Source organism: Equus quagga, chromosome 10, assembly GCF_021613505.1.
Source record: "Equus quagga isolate Etosha38 chromosome 10, UCLA_HA_Equagga_1.0, whole genome shotgun sequence".
Taxonomy (NCBI): Eukaryota; Metazoa; Chordata; class Mammalia; order Perissodactyla; family Equidae; genus Equus; species Equus quagga.
This window is the reverse complement of record NC_060276.1, coordinates 67,615,201-67,633,535: the sequence shown is the minus strand read 5'-3', so window position 1 is coordinate 67,633,535 and position 18,335 is coordinate 67,615,201. Positions and strand designations below refer to the sequence as shown.

General features: G+C 39.5%; 1 protein-coding gene across 4 annotated transcripts in view; it reads right to left on the bottom strand.

The window, feature by feature from the left end:
• The window catches only part of PHKA1 (phosphorylase kinase regulatory subunit alpha 1), a 108,949-nt gene extending 91,423 nt beyond the window's left edge, over positions 1–17,526 (bottom strand). For all 4 annotated transcript variants that reach the window (XM_046673067.1, XM_046673068.1, XM_046673069.1 and 1 more), the window contains exons 1-5: positions 17,007–17,526; positions 15,967–16,125; positions 9,134–9,181; positions 7,163–7,331; positions 3,813–3,895 (exon numbers count right to left, since the gene is read on the bottom strand). In XM_046673067.1, the coding sequence (XP_046529023.1) occupies positions 3,813–3,895; positions 7,163–7,331; positions 9,134–9,181; positions 15,967–16,125; positions 17,007–17,084 (537 nt within the window). In that variant the 5' untranslated portion in view covers positions 17,085–17,526. The remainder of the gene's footprint in view (positions 1–3,812; positions 3,896–7,162; positions 7,332–9,133; positions 9,182–15,966; positions 16,126–17,006) is intronic.
• Positions 17,527–18,335: the final 809 nt, after the last annotated feature.

The following is an 18,335-nucleotide window of genomic DNA, read 5'->3' as shown; positions in this document are numbered from 1 at the left end:
TTCTAATGGGGTACACGATGCTGATATGTCCTATTACTGGTGATGTTAACCTTCTCCACTTGGGTAAAGGAGATACTGTAGGGTATCTCCATTTTATTGTTACTATTTTCCCCTTCATAATTAACAAATAGCTTGAGAAAGATACAACTGTGCAAATATCCTGTTTCTCCTCAAACATCTACTTACTAATTTAGCATCCATCGGTGAATCTTGTCTGCAAGAATTATTACAGTGGTTCAACGGTGATTTTCTAGTTCCTTCATTACCTCTACAGTCATTAATTGCAATTCTTCTCTAAGGAAGAGCTGTCCTTTCTCCTCATTTATTTATTCAGCTATTTACTTATATCAGTGTGAACTTATGGATATTCAGGTTATTCTCTGTGTTATAATAAAACGTTATCATTATTTATTTTGTTGCTCAAATTGTTCCACCTTTGGCCATTGGGAATTCTTCCAGGTTGGTTCCTGTCCCCTTTTGACATACTCTATTCTTTTTTAAACACTTCCTCAGTCTGTCACTACAAGATGTTCCAGTCTCATCTTGTATGTTCCTTTTTCCAGCCTTGGAATCCACCAGTTTTACAAGGAATCCTGGTTTCTTTTATTAGAGAACGATAGTTATAATCCAATACCTGTGGACTGGTGCTCATTGTCACTGTGGTGTCATTGCTTTTAGGCCCTCTCATAGAAAAAAACTTGGAAATACCCCTGTGCATACGTGTGTGTGTACACACATACACACGCACGCACACACACACACACACACAAACCACCTATATTTATTTCTGTATCTACCTTAAATTACTTTTCGTATAAAATTTTTGAGCTAAAGTGACACTTCAGGAAGGCAATCCACATTTACATCCCATGGCTAGCCTTGCCTGGCCCCTAACCCAGCTCTATCCTAGTTTGTTCAGCAAAGATCAGAGTATGAGAAGGCATAAATATCATTAATTCTACTGCTACAACCCTTGACTGCAATGGAGAGGCCAGAGAACCCTGATTTGCACCCTAGACTACAGCAGGCCTACGGTATCAGAAGGCGAAGCAATCACTCAACAAACAATGTCTGTTTGCATCAAATATGTCTATGTTTGACTTATCCTCCTGGCAAATGCAGAGTGACAGGTTCCAGATTTACCCTCCTACCTAAAACAACTAAAAACTAAACAAACAACTAAAGAAATTGGACTACTTATGATACAGCCATTTCCAATACAATGAACATCATGCAATGAAGAACAGCAGTCCCTGAGAAGATGTTAAATACATTAGGAGTTAACATAAACCTACCTCATATGGTAGTTGTAAGAACAAGTAACTATATTTGTATAGTAAGCACTGAATTGATATCTACAGATAAAATTTAATCATGTGTTTAATATACTTTCTAAGTAGCTAACTGACCCATAATACTCCCTAGCCATCTTACTCCTGTTTAACACCATAAACCATTAAAATAAGACCACAATTTATCCCTAGACTGCCAAATACATACCATGAGATACTATAGAGTTTGAAAAGAATGAAGGCATAGAATCTTGACCTTCTGGCCTCTGTAACTCCCTTGGGGAGAAGGCAAACAGAGGATGACAGGACTTAGTAAAGAAAGAGGCTTAAGGCAATTTTTGCCAGAAGCCTTATAGATTGGTTCATTATGAGGTGCAGCATTAAGAGAAGGAATGGGTTGTCCAGTATTTTAAAAACACCATATTGTAGATGACATGATGCTATACATAGACAACCCTAAAGACTCCACTACAAAAACAATTAAAACTAATAAATGAATTTAGTAAAGTTGCAGGGTACAAAATTAATATACAGAAATTGGTTGCATTTCTATACACTAATAACAAGCTATCAAAAAGAGAAATTAAGAAAACAACACATTTACAATTGCATCAAAAAGAATAAAATATGTAGGAATAAATGTAACCAAAGAGGTGAAAGACCTGTACTCTGAAAACTATAAGAGACTGATGGAAGAAACTGAAGATGACACAAATAGAAGGAAAGATATACCATGCTCATGGATTGGAATAATTAATATTATTAAAATATCCATACTACTCAAAGCAATCTACAGATTCAATGAAAATCCCCATCAAAATGCTAATGGGATTTTATACAGAACTAGAAAAAAGAATCTTAAAACTTACATGGGACTACAAAAGACCCCAAATAGCCAAAGCAATCTTGAGAAAGAACAAAGTTGGAGGTATCATGCTCCCTGATTTCAAACTATACTACAAAGACATAGTAATCAAAACAGTATGGTACCAGCATGAAAACAGACACATAGATCAATGGAATAGAATAGAGCGCCCAGAAGTAAACTCATGTATATATGATCAATTAATCTATGACAAAGGAGGTAAGAACGTACAACTGGTGCTGGGAAAACTGGAGAGCTAAATGCAAAAGAATAAAACTGAACCACTATTTTATACCATACACAAAAATAAATGCAAAATGAATTAAAGACTTGAATGTGAGACCTGAAACCATAAGACACTTAGAAGAAAACATAGGCAATCGGGTCTTTGACATCAGTCTTAGCAATACTTTTTTGGAACAGTCGCCTCAGGCAAGGCCAACAAAAGCAAAAATTAAAAAAATGGGGTTATATCAAACTAAAAAGCTTTTGCACAGCAAAGAAAACCATCAACAAAACAAAAAGACAACCTACTGAATGGGAGAAGATATTTGCAAATCATACATCCAATAAAGGGTTAATATTAAAAATATATCAAGAAGTTACACAACTTAATATAAAAAAAAACAAACCTGATTAAAAAATGGGCAGAAGACTTGAATAGACATTTTTCCAAAGAAGATATACAGGTGGCCAAAAGACACATGAAAACATGCTCAACATCACAAACCATCAGGGAAATGCAAATCAAACCACAACGAGATACTACTCCATACCTGTCAGAATGGCTATTATTAAAAAGAGAAAAAATAACAAGTGTTGGTGAGGATGCGGAGAGAAGGGAACCCTTGTATACTGTTGGTGGGAATGTAAATTGGTGCAGCCACTATGGAAAATAGTATGGAGGTTCCTCAAAAAATTAATAATACAACTACCATATGATCTAGCAATTCAACTTCTGGGTATTTATCCAAAGAAAATGAAAACACTAATTTGAAGAGATATATGCACCCATAGGTTCGCTACAGCATTATTTACAATAGCCAAGATATGGAAGCAACCTAAGTGTCCAGTGATAGATGAATGGATAAAGAAGATGTGGCACATATATACAATGGAGTATTACTCGGCCATAAAAAAAGAATGCAATCTTGCCATTTGCAACAACATGGATGGATACAGAGGTTATTATGCTAAGTGAAAAAGTCAGAAAGGGAAAGCTAAATACCATATAATTTTGCTTATATGTGGAATCTAAAAAGCAAAAGAAATGAACAAACAAAACAAAACAGAAACAGACTCAGAGATACAGGAAACAACTTGGTGGTTACCACGGGAGGGAGGGATTTGGGGGGAGGAGCAAGTGAAATAGGTGAAGGGGATTAAGAGTTACAAAATTCCAGCTACAAAGTGAATGATTCATAGAGATGTAATGTACAGCATAATACTGTCAATATTATGCTGTACAATAATATTGTAATAACTTTGCATGGTGACAGATTGTAACTGGACTTACCATGGTGATCATTTTGTAATGTATATAGGCATCAAATCACTATGATGTACAGCTGAAACTAACAGGATATGTCAATTACACTTCAATAAAAAATTTTTTAAAAAGCATGTTTAAAATCTGGTCCAAAATGAGTACTTACAGCAGTTTTATATGCAGATTCAATGTAAAATACAAGGTTCTGTATGAAATTGACTTCATCTAGGCTGTGGATGATATGAAGTCCTGAGGAAAAAGAATAAAGATATAGAGTTGTTCAATTATTACTATAGGCTTTATAGGTAGCCACAGTGACTAAGTGACCCCACTACTCCCAAGTAATCCTATTCCTGCTTAGGAATAATGGGAGGAACTTTGACTCTCAAACCATAAAAACAAGACCACAGATGAGTCCCGGGCTAATTTTCAACTGAGATATCAGCATATTTTAATATGGAAGAATTTTAACTGTTATTTGTAGGTTTTAATAGAAAGCCTCAGACTCCTAATTCTATAAGTAACTAATTTACAATGTGCTTAAGTGTACAGACAAATATTTCAAAAAAGAGTTGGAGGAAGTCTAAATACTAAGGAATAAGTAGATACAATTAGGATTTTAAGGAGAACTTACAATCATATTTTTGCAGTAAAAATGATAATTATTCTAAATGTAAGTTATACAAAGATAGTTATAGCTTACAAATGGAGTGTTTCACATGAATTATACATTTAATTTTTACAACAACGCTAAGAGGTGAGTACCTCTATCTTTCCCATGAGGCTTAGGTTAAATATTTGCCTTAGGTTATGTAACTAATAAATAGTGGAACTAGGACTCAATTGACCATCAACTTCTGTTTTACTTCGGAGACTGAGTTCCTAACCAAGATACTATACTGCTTCCCAATATACACAATATGATCCATTTTTGTTTAAAAACTAACTCCTTTCCCCTCTCCCCTCCCTGCACCTTTCTGTGGAGAGAAATACCAACAGGTATACACTGAAAGTCTTCCTCCCACTGGGAATCACATCATTCCCACCCTGCCTAATCTCCTCTCTGGAAGAAACCAGAAACTATGGGTTAACTTGTTGCTCTTATTGAGCTATCAGCCTCCTCTTCATTTCTTGGTACCTAATTTCTTGGAACTTAATTTCTTAGAACCAAAATCTCCATTGTTTTTGAGAGTGCCCTTAGCCTTGACTCTGTTTCAAATAAAGTCAGTTCTCTTGGGAAGAGCTATGGAGCTTTCTGTTTTTATGGCCTGCCTCTCGCTCCATGCTGCTAGCAAGGTGGGTCAGGCCTAGTATTCTCTGTCTGCTCTGTCTGGGATTAAGCTTCCACTCCATGAGTGGGATGGGGAGGGGCAGGTAGGAAGGGAGTTACGGACTTCTTAGTTATTGGCTAGACTAGAGTTTCTGCAATGCAGAGCTGGGGAGGATGAGAAATGCTGGCAATCTACCTCTCTCAGGGAGAGACTGTGAGCTGGGAGAAGAGGGAGCCTTGTATTCTTGACTTCTGTCATGGTGAGCTTGGGGCAGAAGAGGAAGTAGGTTGTGGCCCAAATGCCACACTCTCTTATTTCTCTACTTGCTGTATGCCCTTAGGACAATTTCCAGTGACTTTAAATGGTTGGTTTTTAAAATTAATTTTCACTATTTATGGTTATTTTGCTGGGGAGAAGTCTGTGGAGCTCCTCATGCCACCATCCTGTAAGTTGCAGTCAGCTTCTCTCTAAGTCTCTCTTTAACCAAGGTTGAGATTTTTAAGAATTCAAAAATATGTAGAAAACTGCTAAATTTTCCATGAAGATCTTTCATACTCTACCTACTATGTCTCATATCTATCTTTTTCATCCTCAAGGCAACTGCCTTACATAAGTTCTGCATCATTTCTTGCCTAAAGTATTTCACTAACCTCCTAACTAGTCTTCCATCTTAATTCTCTCCCCTATGCAATCTATCCTCCTGAATCTGAATCACCTGAAATTTTCTTGATTATTTACCTTGAGTGGCTCTCTATTGACTACAGACTCAACTCCAAACTTACCTAGCATGGTATACAGGCCCTTAAACAGCTAGCTCCAACTTTCTAGCTTCATCTTTTGCCAGTTTTTCAGATCCATCTTACACTCTAACCATAGAAGATACCTAGATTTACCTTGGTGGCCAGTACTTTTCAAATTTATGTGCTGTAGTCATGCTATTCCCTTCCCTTCTCTGATTTGTGAATTTCTACTTATTCCTACTTATTCCTCAAAGGCCTGATCAAATAATGTCCACCTTATTCCAAGCACCTATCAAAGTTAGCTCATTGAATTGAATGTTAAGTCAGAAATCAACAAACATTTGGTGAATGAATGACTATGTCTCTTATAAGCCTCTTTAGTATATTTCTGCTTCCTTTCTTGGCTCAATATGAAAAACCACAAGGGATATTTAGATACTGTTTACTTTGTAGAAAAACATTCCAGAATTGGTATTAAAAGAATATTAGAAATGGAGTTATAGCTGCCATTCTGTTTAAATAAATAAAATCTAAAAATATATTTATTCAGGGAGGAACCTCCCCTCCAAAAGAAGGGAGTCTGTGGGTAGTCATATTATAATTTTAAGAATAGGTTATTCAGCTTCTGGGCTTGTGTTCTAAAGATAAAAAAAAAGGAAGGCTTTATCACCAAATATTTATTTATGCAAGAAAAGGAGAAGAGTATTATGGGGTAATTCTCAACCTGAATGCCCTTAGTGCCAAGTAGCCCTGTAACCAAAGAGGAAGATAAATTGAAATGGCAAAAATACGGTATTTTGAGAAGCACATTTACTTACTCAGGAAGATCTAACAAAGGTTCCTGTTTAATTTACAAACTGAAGGTAATCAAATTCCTTGTCCTCTCTAATTAGGAGAAATAAAAGGGAATTATGTTGGTCCTTACACTTTTCTTTTTCAGTTAAAGCATATAAAGCTAATAACAAACCTATATGAAAAGGGTGTATTATTCAATAATAAGAAATACACATTCGAATTGTGATTCCTAAGTCAATTCCCTTAATATAATTTAGATGCCTATAGACAGATGACTTGTTTATAATACATTCATAAAGAGCAGTATAAAGTAGGTGATTCAATTTATGTTAATACTAACTATAGGCTTGTCGGTGCATAGTATGAGAACAAACAATGAACCCTAGCCCTTCTTTCTCATCTCATGGTATATGAGGATTAATAAAAGATAAAAATACCATCTAAAGAAAATCTATCCCAGATTTCCTGGTTCTCAATTAAAAAAAACTAATTAGTACCCCAGATTTGTTTCTCAATGTAAAAGAATACTAACTAAACCTCAAAGAGTTGTTACTCTATATAAAATTTGCAAAATACTGTTTCCAATGTGCATCTTTGAGCAATGTAAACAGCTATGTTGTTTTCTAGCCAACACCTTTGGTGAAGTCACACGTGCCAGAGCAAAAGCTCCACACTGCAGTGGCCCCCAGTTCTTCTGTCCCTGTACTGACCTGAGGCAGTCATTTGTGCTAGGAAGAGCAGGTACACAGAGGTAGCATCCAACTGCAGGTGTCCCCACTGATCATCACCCACTACAGTGGCACAGGTTCTGGTGTTATACTTGGCATGGAGGCTATCCTTGGTACTCTGACTATACTTGAAAGATTCTACCTTATCCACCTGAAGGAAACAAAAACAGTAAAAGAAGGCTATGCAGAAAAATCAACCCAAACGCCATACTTCCATAGTACTCTTAACATACATCGCTGCATTCGGTCTTCAGGCAATTGTGATTATTTAAAATGCATTGTTATCTTTTTCCCCTACACCAATACAACTAGGAAAGTCTACTGTTGCTGTGTTTTAATTTAAGAAATTTAATTAGAAAATAATATCAGTCAAAACTAGCGATTTCCTATTCATTACCTCTCTTTCACTCTTGAGATGGGTGTTTTGCCACATTGTAGATATAAACTGAGATGCAGAGAGGTTGAGTGAAAATAGCTTAGCAAGAGATAATTGAGTTATAGAAAAGATACATTTGTTCCTGAAACAGAGATGGGAATTTTGAGGGAAATTAGAATGAGGATATATTTTGAAGGAGTAATGAAACGACCTGGGGAGAGAGACATGCAGTGACAGAGAAGATAGAAAGAAAGCTGAAACCAGAGGTCAGAAAGGAAACATTGTGCAAAGGACAACTGAAAGACTTAGTTCCTGAAATTTAGATCTGAGTATGTGTGCATCTGATATAAGACAGTAACTCTTATACCTTTAAATATGATTCATGAAATTAGTGACTGTAAACCTATTTGGGAGGGTAGAAAATGAAAATATCTAAAATACACCAAAAAAAGTAGCAAAGAAGGAAAAAAAAGAAATAATGGCCGTGAGATAGCCCAGAAGAGAGAGCACTGATAAAGAAGTTCAGAAGTCTAGGGTTGATTTCTTTTTACTTTAGACTTGTGTGCCTGTTGATGGTCACTTTATTAATCTGGGCCTCAATTGCTTCTTCTAATAAAATGTAATCTTGGTCTCAAGAAAATCAGTTAAGATTCAATGTGTGAAACGTGTAAAGATCTCTTAGGATAAAAGTAAAACACTTTTTTTCTTAGTAAAACACTTTTGAATGGAAAAAATATCATAAAGAAACTCAAAAGATAAACCACAGACTGCCAAAAATATTTGCAGTATATGTGACAAGGGATTAAAATCCATAATGTACAGGAATTCCTCAAATAGGCAAGAAAGAGACAGCCCAAAAAAAAAAATAGGCAAAGGATCCAAAAGGCAATTAACAGAAGAGGAAATGCAAATTTTTAATCTACACATGAAAGGATGCTCAACTTCACTGAAGATCACAAAAATACAAATTAATGCAAGGAGATAAGTCTGTGGCCCCTTATCTCCAATCATAAAGTCTAAAACACTTCCAAAATGTTTTTTCCCCTGAGTGTAACACCAAAATTCATTTGGTGGCAACATTTGATTCAAATTGACATGGGGCTATTTGTAGTTTTTATTTATTCCACTTAGTGTGAAAATGCATGTTTCCCTGCAGAGAGACTTTCTGATAGAGTGCTATTCTGGACCTACTGAGAGCATAACATAATATATGGTACACACACTGTACTACCTTTTAAAATCTGAAAAATTCCGAATTCTAAAATTTATCTGGTCCCAAAGGTTTCAGATGAGGGCTTCCAGACCTGTATCATCTTCTACTCAATATACATAATTCCATGTACTGTAGTGAAGTATATTAAAAAATCATTTGTAGAGGAGGGGGATAAAAGACTAGAAGTTCCAGTGGTAATTGGGTGGTGAGATCATGGGTGACATTTTCCCCCTCTATTCTACAAATTTTCTAAAATTAGTGTGCACTATTTGTGAAATTGAAAAAAACATAAACATTCCCTAAGGGGTAGAGATTCTATTACAATGTGCTTTTATTAGAGAGGGAGCTGTTACCAACACCATACCTGTCTTATCATGCAGTGCAGCAGTCCCCTCATCAGCTTCACTACACTCTGCAAAAATAAATGGAAACAAGACTGTTATAAACATCCCTAGATGCAGGAACACTTACTCAGCAACTGCAGTTGGTACATGACCTTTTGAGAACAAGTAACCCTATCCTGGGTTCCTATTTACATGGCATTTACTTTATAGGCACACAGAAGAGCAGACTGCAGCTAAAAGTGGAATCAAAAGCTGCAGTTGGTGACTGCTTCAAGTTAAAAAAAACCCAAGCTACATCAGGTTTATGTAAAACAAAGCCAATCATCCTATTAGAAAACATTCCACCTGGAGAAAAGGGGCAAGTCAGCTCAAAAATCATAAAGCTATGAAGATATTCAAAAATACATCTTATGGCCTAGAAAAGCCAACGTCATCACTTTTATTTTTCCTAAACTAGCCAAGACTTATTTTCAAGAGTCCACAGAAATATTTATCTGGACATTTTCCTTAAAGAATAAATCAACTTGGGGGCCGGCCACATGCTGAGTGGTTAAGTTTGTGTGCTCTGCTTTGGTGGCCCAGGGTTTCACCAGATCAGATCCTGGGCACAGACCTGGCACCGCTCATCAAGCCATGCTGAGGCAACATAGCACATCCCACATAGCAGAGCCAGAAGGACCTACAACTAGAATATACAGTTACATACTAGGGGGCTGTGGGGAGAAGAAGAAGGAGAAAAAAAAAAAAGAAGATTGGCAACAGATGTTAGCTCAGGTGCTAATCTTTAAAAAAAATAATAAATGAACTTCAATTCAGAATAAGTGTAAAGGGGAACTGTTAATGCAACTTAATCCCTTTTTTGTGAGGAAAAAAAGCTACAAACTTCTTAAGTCTCAAGTCATCACTGTTTCTCTTACTAGGGCTTGGCAATTTCTAAAGTAGTTTTCCAATCATAATACTCCAAAATTCTGATTACTCACTATATACTATACTAGTTGGTATAATGTTATATAGCAATAATAATTATATTTAATTATAATATAGTATAGTAATACTGTATTATACTAGTTATACTACATGACACTAGAAGGGCTCATCAATATTGGCATGGGTGGGCAATATGTTTTGGAAGAATATAGCACCAAACAGCTTCTCCATTTCTCTAGGCTTTCTGTTTCACACTCCAGAAGAAATACAACCAGGTTACTCCAAGGAATGCTGGCTCAGAGGTGGCTTCAGGACACCTCTGAAAACTAATCTACTTGGGTGCCACATCATTCTGTTATTCCTTCAAAACACTCAAGTGGGATTGCAAGAAATAGGCATGATAAGGATAGGCATCTATTAAATTATGCCCCAACTCGTTATAACACCTTTTACTGAAGGAAAAATAAAAAGTGTTTCCTTGAGAGAGCTCCCTTTCTTAAGTAATTTCTGTCTATAAATGGTCCCCTCTCCTTACAGATCAAGGAAAGTAATTAAAAGAGAGAGAGAGAGAACAGGCAGCACATGATCTTATCACTTTTTAAAGCATGAAGCATTTATTGTAAAGTAATGAAACCGACCACAACCTCTACAAGCAAATCTCTGTCATTACTCTGACCGTAATGAAAGAGATCATCCTTAATATACCCTATTACAGAAAGCACTTAACACAGCCTCCTCACTCTGTGGGGAGACAATTAAATTCTGAATTATCTTCTATGTGTCACCACATACAGGTTTCTATCACAACCTTTCAACTCTCTTTACCATCCAGCTCTGCTACTCTCATCTACATTTTCTTTAACTTAAACAGCAAACCTGGGGGATCATGGACCCAATGGAGGATTCCTGATTGCCATTCACTTTTGTCCTCCTGGAATGGCCACTGTCAGCCATTTTCGTACTCAAATTCCAACTTCCAAGTCAGGACAAATTTAATAGGAAGCATGGGGAGGTAGGAATGAGGGGAGGTAGCTGTACTTTGTGTTCCCCCAAACTGGCTGTTTTCTGATTCAGATGCACTAGTTGGCATTAACTATACATATTTATTCATACACCAGGCTTCTAGCCACAGCAAGTAACACCCTCCTCTCACCTACTCTTTCTGAGGATATGCATCTATGTATTTGTGAATTGACTATATAAAAATATATAACTATATACAATCATATCTATGTAAGTATTAATCTCTCTCTCTCCAGGTATATGTACAAATGGATATTTATTGAGCATCTAAAATATACAAAGCACTCTACCAGGCTTTGTGGAACATACAGGGGAGACAGGACAGATATGTCAAAAAAAAAAACCAAACTAAACTACAAACATGTCTACCTAAAAATTTCTAGTTACCCTTTAAAACCCAACTCCTCTGTGAATCCTTCCTTGCTTTGTTCAAGGAAAATTAGAAATTCTTGCCTCTGTGTGTTCTCACAGAACTTTGTACTTATTTCCTATATATATATATATATATATAGTTCCTACAGTATCTGTCCTAGTGTATTGTAATTATTTATTTATATATCGGTCTCCCCCATCAGACTATGAACTCCTTAATAAAAAGGGGCAGAAACCAGGTTCAGAAATAGACCTTTAAGTCAATGGACTAAGCAGATTATATTTAAAAAAATATGTATTCCATGCCTGCAAATAACTCTCAAATGGCTTATCAAAAAAATCACGTGTGTGCATGTGCATTTAGAGAGGGTATGCAAATATGACAAAATGTTAACAACTAGTGAATGTAGATAAAGAGTACATGCAAATATGTTCATTTTACTACTCTTTTCTTTTTAAAATTAGTGCAGCCACTTTGGAAATAGTTTGGTAGTTTTTATTATTATTTTAATTTTTTTGGTGAGGAAAATTGGCCCTGAGCTAACATGTTGCCAATCTTTCTCTTTTTGCTTGAGGAAGATTGTCCTTGAGCTAACATCTGTGCCAACCTTCCTCTATTTTGCATGTGGGATGCCACCACAGCATGGCTTAATGACTGGTGTGTAGGTCCACTCCTGGGATCCAAACCCACAAACCCTGGGCCGCCAAAGCGAAGCCCATGAACTCAACCACTATGCTACCCAGCCGGCCGCCCATTTTATTATTCTTATAACTTTTCCGTAAATTCAAAATTTTCAAAAATAAAAAGTAGAGAGTTAAATATAAACATTTTGTCCATTTTCTTTTTTATATCTTTTACAGGGCCTGGCACACGATAATTATGCAAAATCTGATAAATGAAAAACTGAAGAAAAGTGATCAATGTACAATTGAGCAGTCAATGAGGACAGGAATCATAGGAAAAGTGGGACTGGTGAAGGGCTTCGAAAGGAGGGTATTAGATCAGCTTGGAAAGGAACAGGTATCATAGGCGGAAGAAACAGCTCATAAAAAGATTTGGAGGTGGTAATGTCTATGGCTTCCACGGAGGAAAAATTCAAAAAGACTGAATCTGAAGTCATAAGACCCAAGTTGTATTCATGGCACCACCAACTCCCAGCTTCATCTTCCTGCTTCAATCCCTTCACTTGTAAATTGGGGAAAATAATATTTAATTCACAAGATGTTATGAGAATAAAATACTAGTAATTATGGCAAAGTCTGCAGTACAATGAAAAGTATTTACATGAATGTCAGGTATTTTTATTAAGGGATTGTTAGAGGAGTAATGAAGACAGCAACCTGGTTGGAACTGGGGGTATAATGCAAGGCATCAGCATGATATAATATTGAAAAATCAGGCTAGGACCAAACCCTAGAGACCCCTGCCTCTCAATCCAAAACATTTAGATTTTATTCATAGGGAAATGAGAGCCATGGAAAGATTGTTGAGAATGGAAATTATATAATTTAATGTGGCTTTTCACAACAGTGTTAACTGATCAGGGTTTAGACTAGGGTTGAGTCAGAGGGAATAGAAAGGAGGGGCTGGATTCAAGAAAAATTATAAGAATCAACAGACTTTGGTCTGTATGTATCAAAAGGCAAAAGGACAAGTCCAAAATCACCCTAAGGGCAGCACTTTTCAAACAGTTTCATAGAATGCTAGCCCAGGAAATTCTGGAAAAGCTGTAAAATTCACTCCCATCTTAGATTCAAAATGCACGTTACACAAAGGCTCTGAGAAATTATGGAGTAAAGAAACTCACTGTTTAACACAGCCTGAAACTTAGTTGACCTAGTGTTCCATGGAACACACTATGGGAAATGCTGTAAGTAATGTTGCTCAAGTGACTGGTCGAATGAGGGCACCAATAAGAGAAAAAGGGATGTTTAGTGAGTTGCTACTGTTTGGTCATCTATTCTGCTTGTTTTTAGTAGAGAAGGTGGAATTTCAGACATATTGAGTTTGAGAAGCAAAAGGATATGCAGGTGCATATTAGAAGACAAATAAAAATCAGGGTTTGAAATTGAAGTCAGGTCAGAGTCAAAGATGAAGCTTTGGAAGTCACTCTCATAAAGGTAATTGTTAAACTCATGAGAAAAGATGAGAGACTACACAAAGAGAACAAAACTGAAGAAGACACAGAACTGAAGGCAGCCGAAGAGCTATCTCTATTTGTGTGCCTATTTCTTTTCATGGGTGTGAGCCTATATCTATGTGAGTAAGAGAAAAGAACATTTGTGCATAATTCTATTCTCAATCAAGGATAGAATAGTCACCTCAACTCTTGTCCCCTTTCCATCCAGAATTCTCTTTAGCCCTCTGACATTATTTCTCAGAGAGAAACCAAGGTGAGATTTGGAAGGAAGAGTGGAAATGATTAACAATCCAAGGTTGGGAAAATCCACACAGTTTATAGAAAGTTGACAGTAGGTGGGAATTTAATCTATGGACTTATTGGATTTAATCTATGTTCTTTTATTTGCTTTAGATCAGTGGTTAGTATCCCTGGCTGCACTTGAGAATCATCTGGGTAGTTTTTAAAAATATTGATGCCCCTAGGGCTCCACTTCCAGAGATTTATCTAAATTGTTCTAGGGTGGGGTCCAGTGAGGGTATTTCTTAAGCTTCCCTAGTGATTCCAGTGTATAGCCAGAGTTTAGAACCACTCCTGTAGATCAGGGACAAATCCAACTCACCACCTGTCTTTGTAAATAAAGCTTACTGAAATATAACCATGCTCATTCGCTTATGTATCGTCTCTGTCTGCTTTTGTGCAACAATGGAAGAGCTGAGTAGTTGGGCAGAGACCACACATGACCCACAATGCTGAAAATATTTACTATCTGGACCTTTGCAGACAGTTTTCTGATCCCTGGTCTGAATTAACTGAGTAAGGTTTGAGAAAGAAATTAATGAGACCTAATAATAAAATTTGTTTTAATTCATAATGAAAGTTCATAGAAATTTTAGAATTCCTAGAGAAATGTTCCTATTTTGAAGATGTTTCCTCCTGCCATAATGTTGTTGAGACATTCCAAAGTTGTTATTGAGGTGATATGAAAAAATATTTTGGGGCTATGTGAAAAATTACTTAACGGAACATTAAAATTTTCGGGTGAACAATTCAATGTTTCCCTATTTTTTCCCCCTTCTTCTGTTAAATGCTTTCTGTCTGGGCCACATAAGAAAAAATGTCAACTTTGCAGAATGATTGCTCAACAAGGAGACAACAGATTTCTTCTAATAGTATTGAAAAAAAATTGGTCAAATTGTATCAGGGATAGAATCTTGGGTACTGTTCCACTGATATTAATTTCTAGCAAAACAAACAAAAAACTGAGACCAAAATAACAAAACATTAGAGTAGGATAGAGGATTTGGGGGGGGGGGGAGGATTACAGGTGATTTTTTAACACTCCTCTATATTTTCCAAATTCTTTAAATGGTTATCTATTATTTCTTAGTCATAAAAATATTGATCTGTACTTCCTGGGTCAGAACAAAAACTCCAACAATTTTTTCTGGTGGATCTAAGTACCTCTCAATAATGGCTTGAAGGAATAACAAATGTCTGCTGTTACAGAAGACAACACAGTGAAACTTCCCTATTGCCAAAGACTGCAACCCTGCAATAAGTTGGTGCCCTTAAAAACAACCAAATCTCAATATTCTGATTTACATACAACGACTGGAGCTCAGATCGATTAAGTTTGAGAGAGACCATTTGAGAAAATGTCTGTTGTAGAATCTTTTTCACTAATGGAAAAGAATTCACATACACCTTACAACTGACAGCAGAGTATCTCAACATTAATAGTCCCCCGTGGCCCAGGATACTGTATTCTTGGTCATTCAAGAGGATGCAGCACCCTGTGTCTACACAGTTCTATAAAGGATGCTTCTTTACTGAGGGGAAGGGTCTCAATAGTTGGCGAAAAGGCATCTGCTGACTCTGACCTTATTTTGCTCATGGAGAGGAAAAAAAACCAGACTCTGAAACAGCAGCCATAGGTATAAAAATCAATAAACAGTCTTTACTTGTGTCTAGTTGGGAAAGTCTGCTAATTTGTGTCAGTTACCCTCATACAAACACCACCTACCATTTTCAAAAACAAAATAATATGGTAGACACCTGCCCCCAAACATTCTCCTCAATGAGAATAAATATGCTGGAGACTGCAAAACACGTTTACTTTGAAAGAGGATTAAACATTTTAGCAAAGATCCCAGGATAGGATTTTCCACTGTAACAGAACAGACTGTGCCCTCTCCCCGTGAATCAACAAGTTTCAAGTTTCCACCGCAAAACAAGTTTACTACAACACAGGAAAGGTTTTTGGAATGTAATTTCGGGAAGGTGAAGAAAGAGAGAGCAAGGCAAAATACAGTTCTCTTAGCTCCTGTGGGCTACATTTCCTTCAATCCCTCCTCTCCTGCCCCCACTCCCCACAGCCCCAGATCTCGTTGTATTTTTATTCTGAGTACCTGCTCCAGTTCATAGGCCTTTGCCTTATCCTCATCTCGGTCTGCGTTCTTCCGATAGGCCAGGCCCAAACCCCACACAGCCAAGATGCTGTACACATTGTCCCGGACCCAGGCATCTTTCTGATCATAGCTGGCTGGAAGCAAGCCAGTCACAGGATTCTGCAGGGTCAAGAAAAAGAGGACAGGCAGGTAACCCTAAGGTGTTAATATGGGGACACAGAATCTATCAAATGCGTTACTTAGCGACTTTGGTCTTCTAATTCCCCACTCCTGAGTTTTATAACCTCCTCTTCTTCTGACCAAGTGCAAGTAAATGCTATCTTGAATAAGGGGAGCCTTACAAGTCTGAAATGTGGGTACTGTTAAAAGAAAGGCGGGGGGGGGGGGGGGCGGCGAACGGTTAAGTTGCGCGCTCCACGGGTTCGGATCCTGGGCTGGGACACGGCACCGCACGTCAGGCCACGCGGAGGCGGCGTCCCACATGCCACAACTAAGATATACAACTCTGTACTGGGGGGATTTGGGGAGAAGAAGAAAAAAAAAAGTAGTGTTTTAACTTTCCTGTTAGAATGATAACCAACGAAAAATCTGCATTAAAAGAGTAAAGAAATAGAATTAACAGTACATACAAAGCACCTCAGGTCTTCACAACCATCTAGTCTTAAGATGGCTAAACGTTCCCCTGGCTCTTTACCATGACAGGAGGGGAAGCAGGTGACTCCCTAACCTCGGGCGGGGTGTGCGTGTCTGTGTGCGTGTGCGAATAAACAAGCTTCAACACATCTGTCAGCTCTGCCTCCCTGGAAGCCAGCTGTCGCCTGCGGGGCGGGGGACTCAGAAGCCATGACTCAGGGCTCAGCGGCGCCTGCCTCCGCTTCTGTTCCCGGCCCAACACCTCTTGGCGTCAGGGTCCTGTAGGGCCTCCTCAGCCGGGGCGCGGCAGACCCCGCTACACACACACGCACGGGGGTTCACCCAGGGTCTCCGTCCAGGAGACACTGCACCTCCTCGGGGATTACAGGCGACACCCCTTCACGTACCTGATGGCACAGGATGGTCTGCTGCACCAGCCTAGCGTAGCCGTCCAGCCGGACGCCGGAGTTACTCCGGCTCCTCATCGCGGCGCGCTTCCAACGCCCTCAGAGAAACGGCCCGGCGCCGCAGGGGCCTCGCTCCTCCAGGGAAGGAGGCTCCAACACAGCTCCACGCACGCTGCGGCAACCCGAGCACCAGGCCCCGGCAGAGCCCTCTACCGGCTCGGGCTGGGGCCGGCGGTCCCGGCAACGGCGGCCTCTGGAGCCCGCCACAGGCCGGCGCGCCCGAGCGTCCCGCGGTCTGGGCCCCGCCGGAGCGCCCCCGGCGCCGCTCTCTGCCACCCTTACGCCCGTCCGGCCTCCACGGGACGCTCCTGCATCCTCCGCTCAAATCTCGAAGACCGCCGCGGCCCACAGCCTCCTGGGCGGCAGCCGGCAGCAGGTCACCGGCCGCCTCCACCTAGACAGAGAGGAGAGCTGGAGGCGGGGCGGGCACGGGTCCTGGCAGCAGCGTGCGGAGCTCTGGGGATCCCGGCGCGCGCCCCGCCCCCCCCCCCCCGAGGCCCCCCCGCCCCCCCCCCCCCCGCGCCCCCCCCCCCCAGCCCCCTGAGGCCCCGCGCCCCGCCCACCCGCGCGCCCCGCCCCGCCCCCCGCAGCCGAGAATGTGTCACCGTAGGCAATGTGCTTTCAGGCGTTTATTTTGGAAACACCTCAAATGACTATTTCAGTTTTCCACACTTGCTGTGCACACAGGATGTTGAGGAGGTTGTTTCTTCTGCTGGACTAGTTTTAGGAACTTACCGTAACTTCAATCCTAAAAGGAAAGACGCACGTTTACGTTCAAGGTCTAAAGCATTGGAATTTCCGGGTCTTTACTGTATTTTATACGTTTGACTAAAAGCTCTGATTAAACTCCTCACTCCGAACGAAACCAAACAAGAAAGAACTTCCTAAGGTACTTTATTGCTTAGAAACTGGCGAATCGGCGGGCTTAGGAAGGAGGGGCCTGTGGTGCGCTTTGAGGAAGCGAGTGGCCCAGGAAGGGAAGGGCTGGCAGCGAGCAGTGCCTCAGGACGGCCTTGGCCTCGGAGGCGCTGGAGGAGATTGTATAACTGCCCTGGAAAGCTCCCTCGTACGCACTTGGGTTACAAGGCTGAGGCAACAAAGACTCAGCTGAAAATAAAAGGGAGAAAGGGAGGCTAGAAAAGAAGCCTATAGATAACGCTGACCACTGGCCGCCGGGAAATCGATCCGCACTCCGGCGGGTGTCCCGGCCCCAGGGCCTTTGCTCCCTCCTTTTACTGCTCCCAACCCCCACCTCTTGATCTCTGCTTA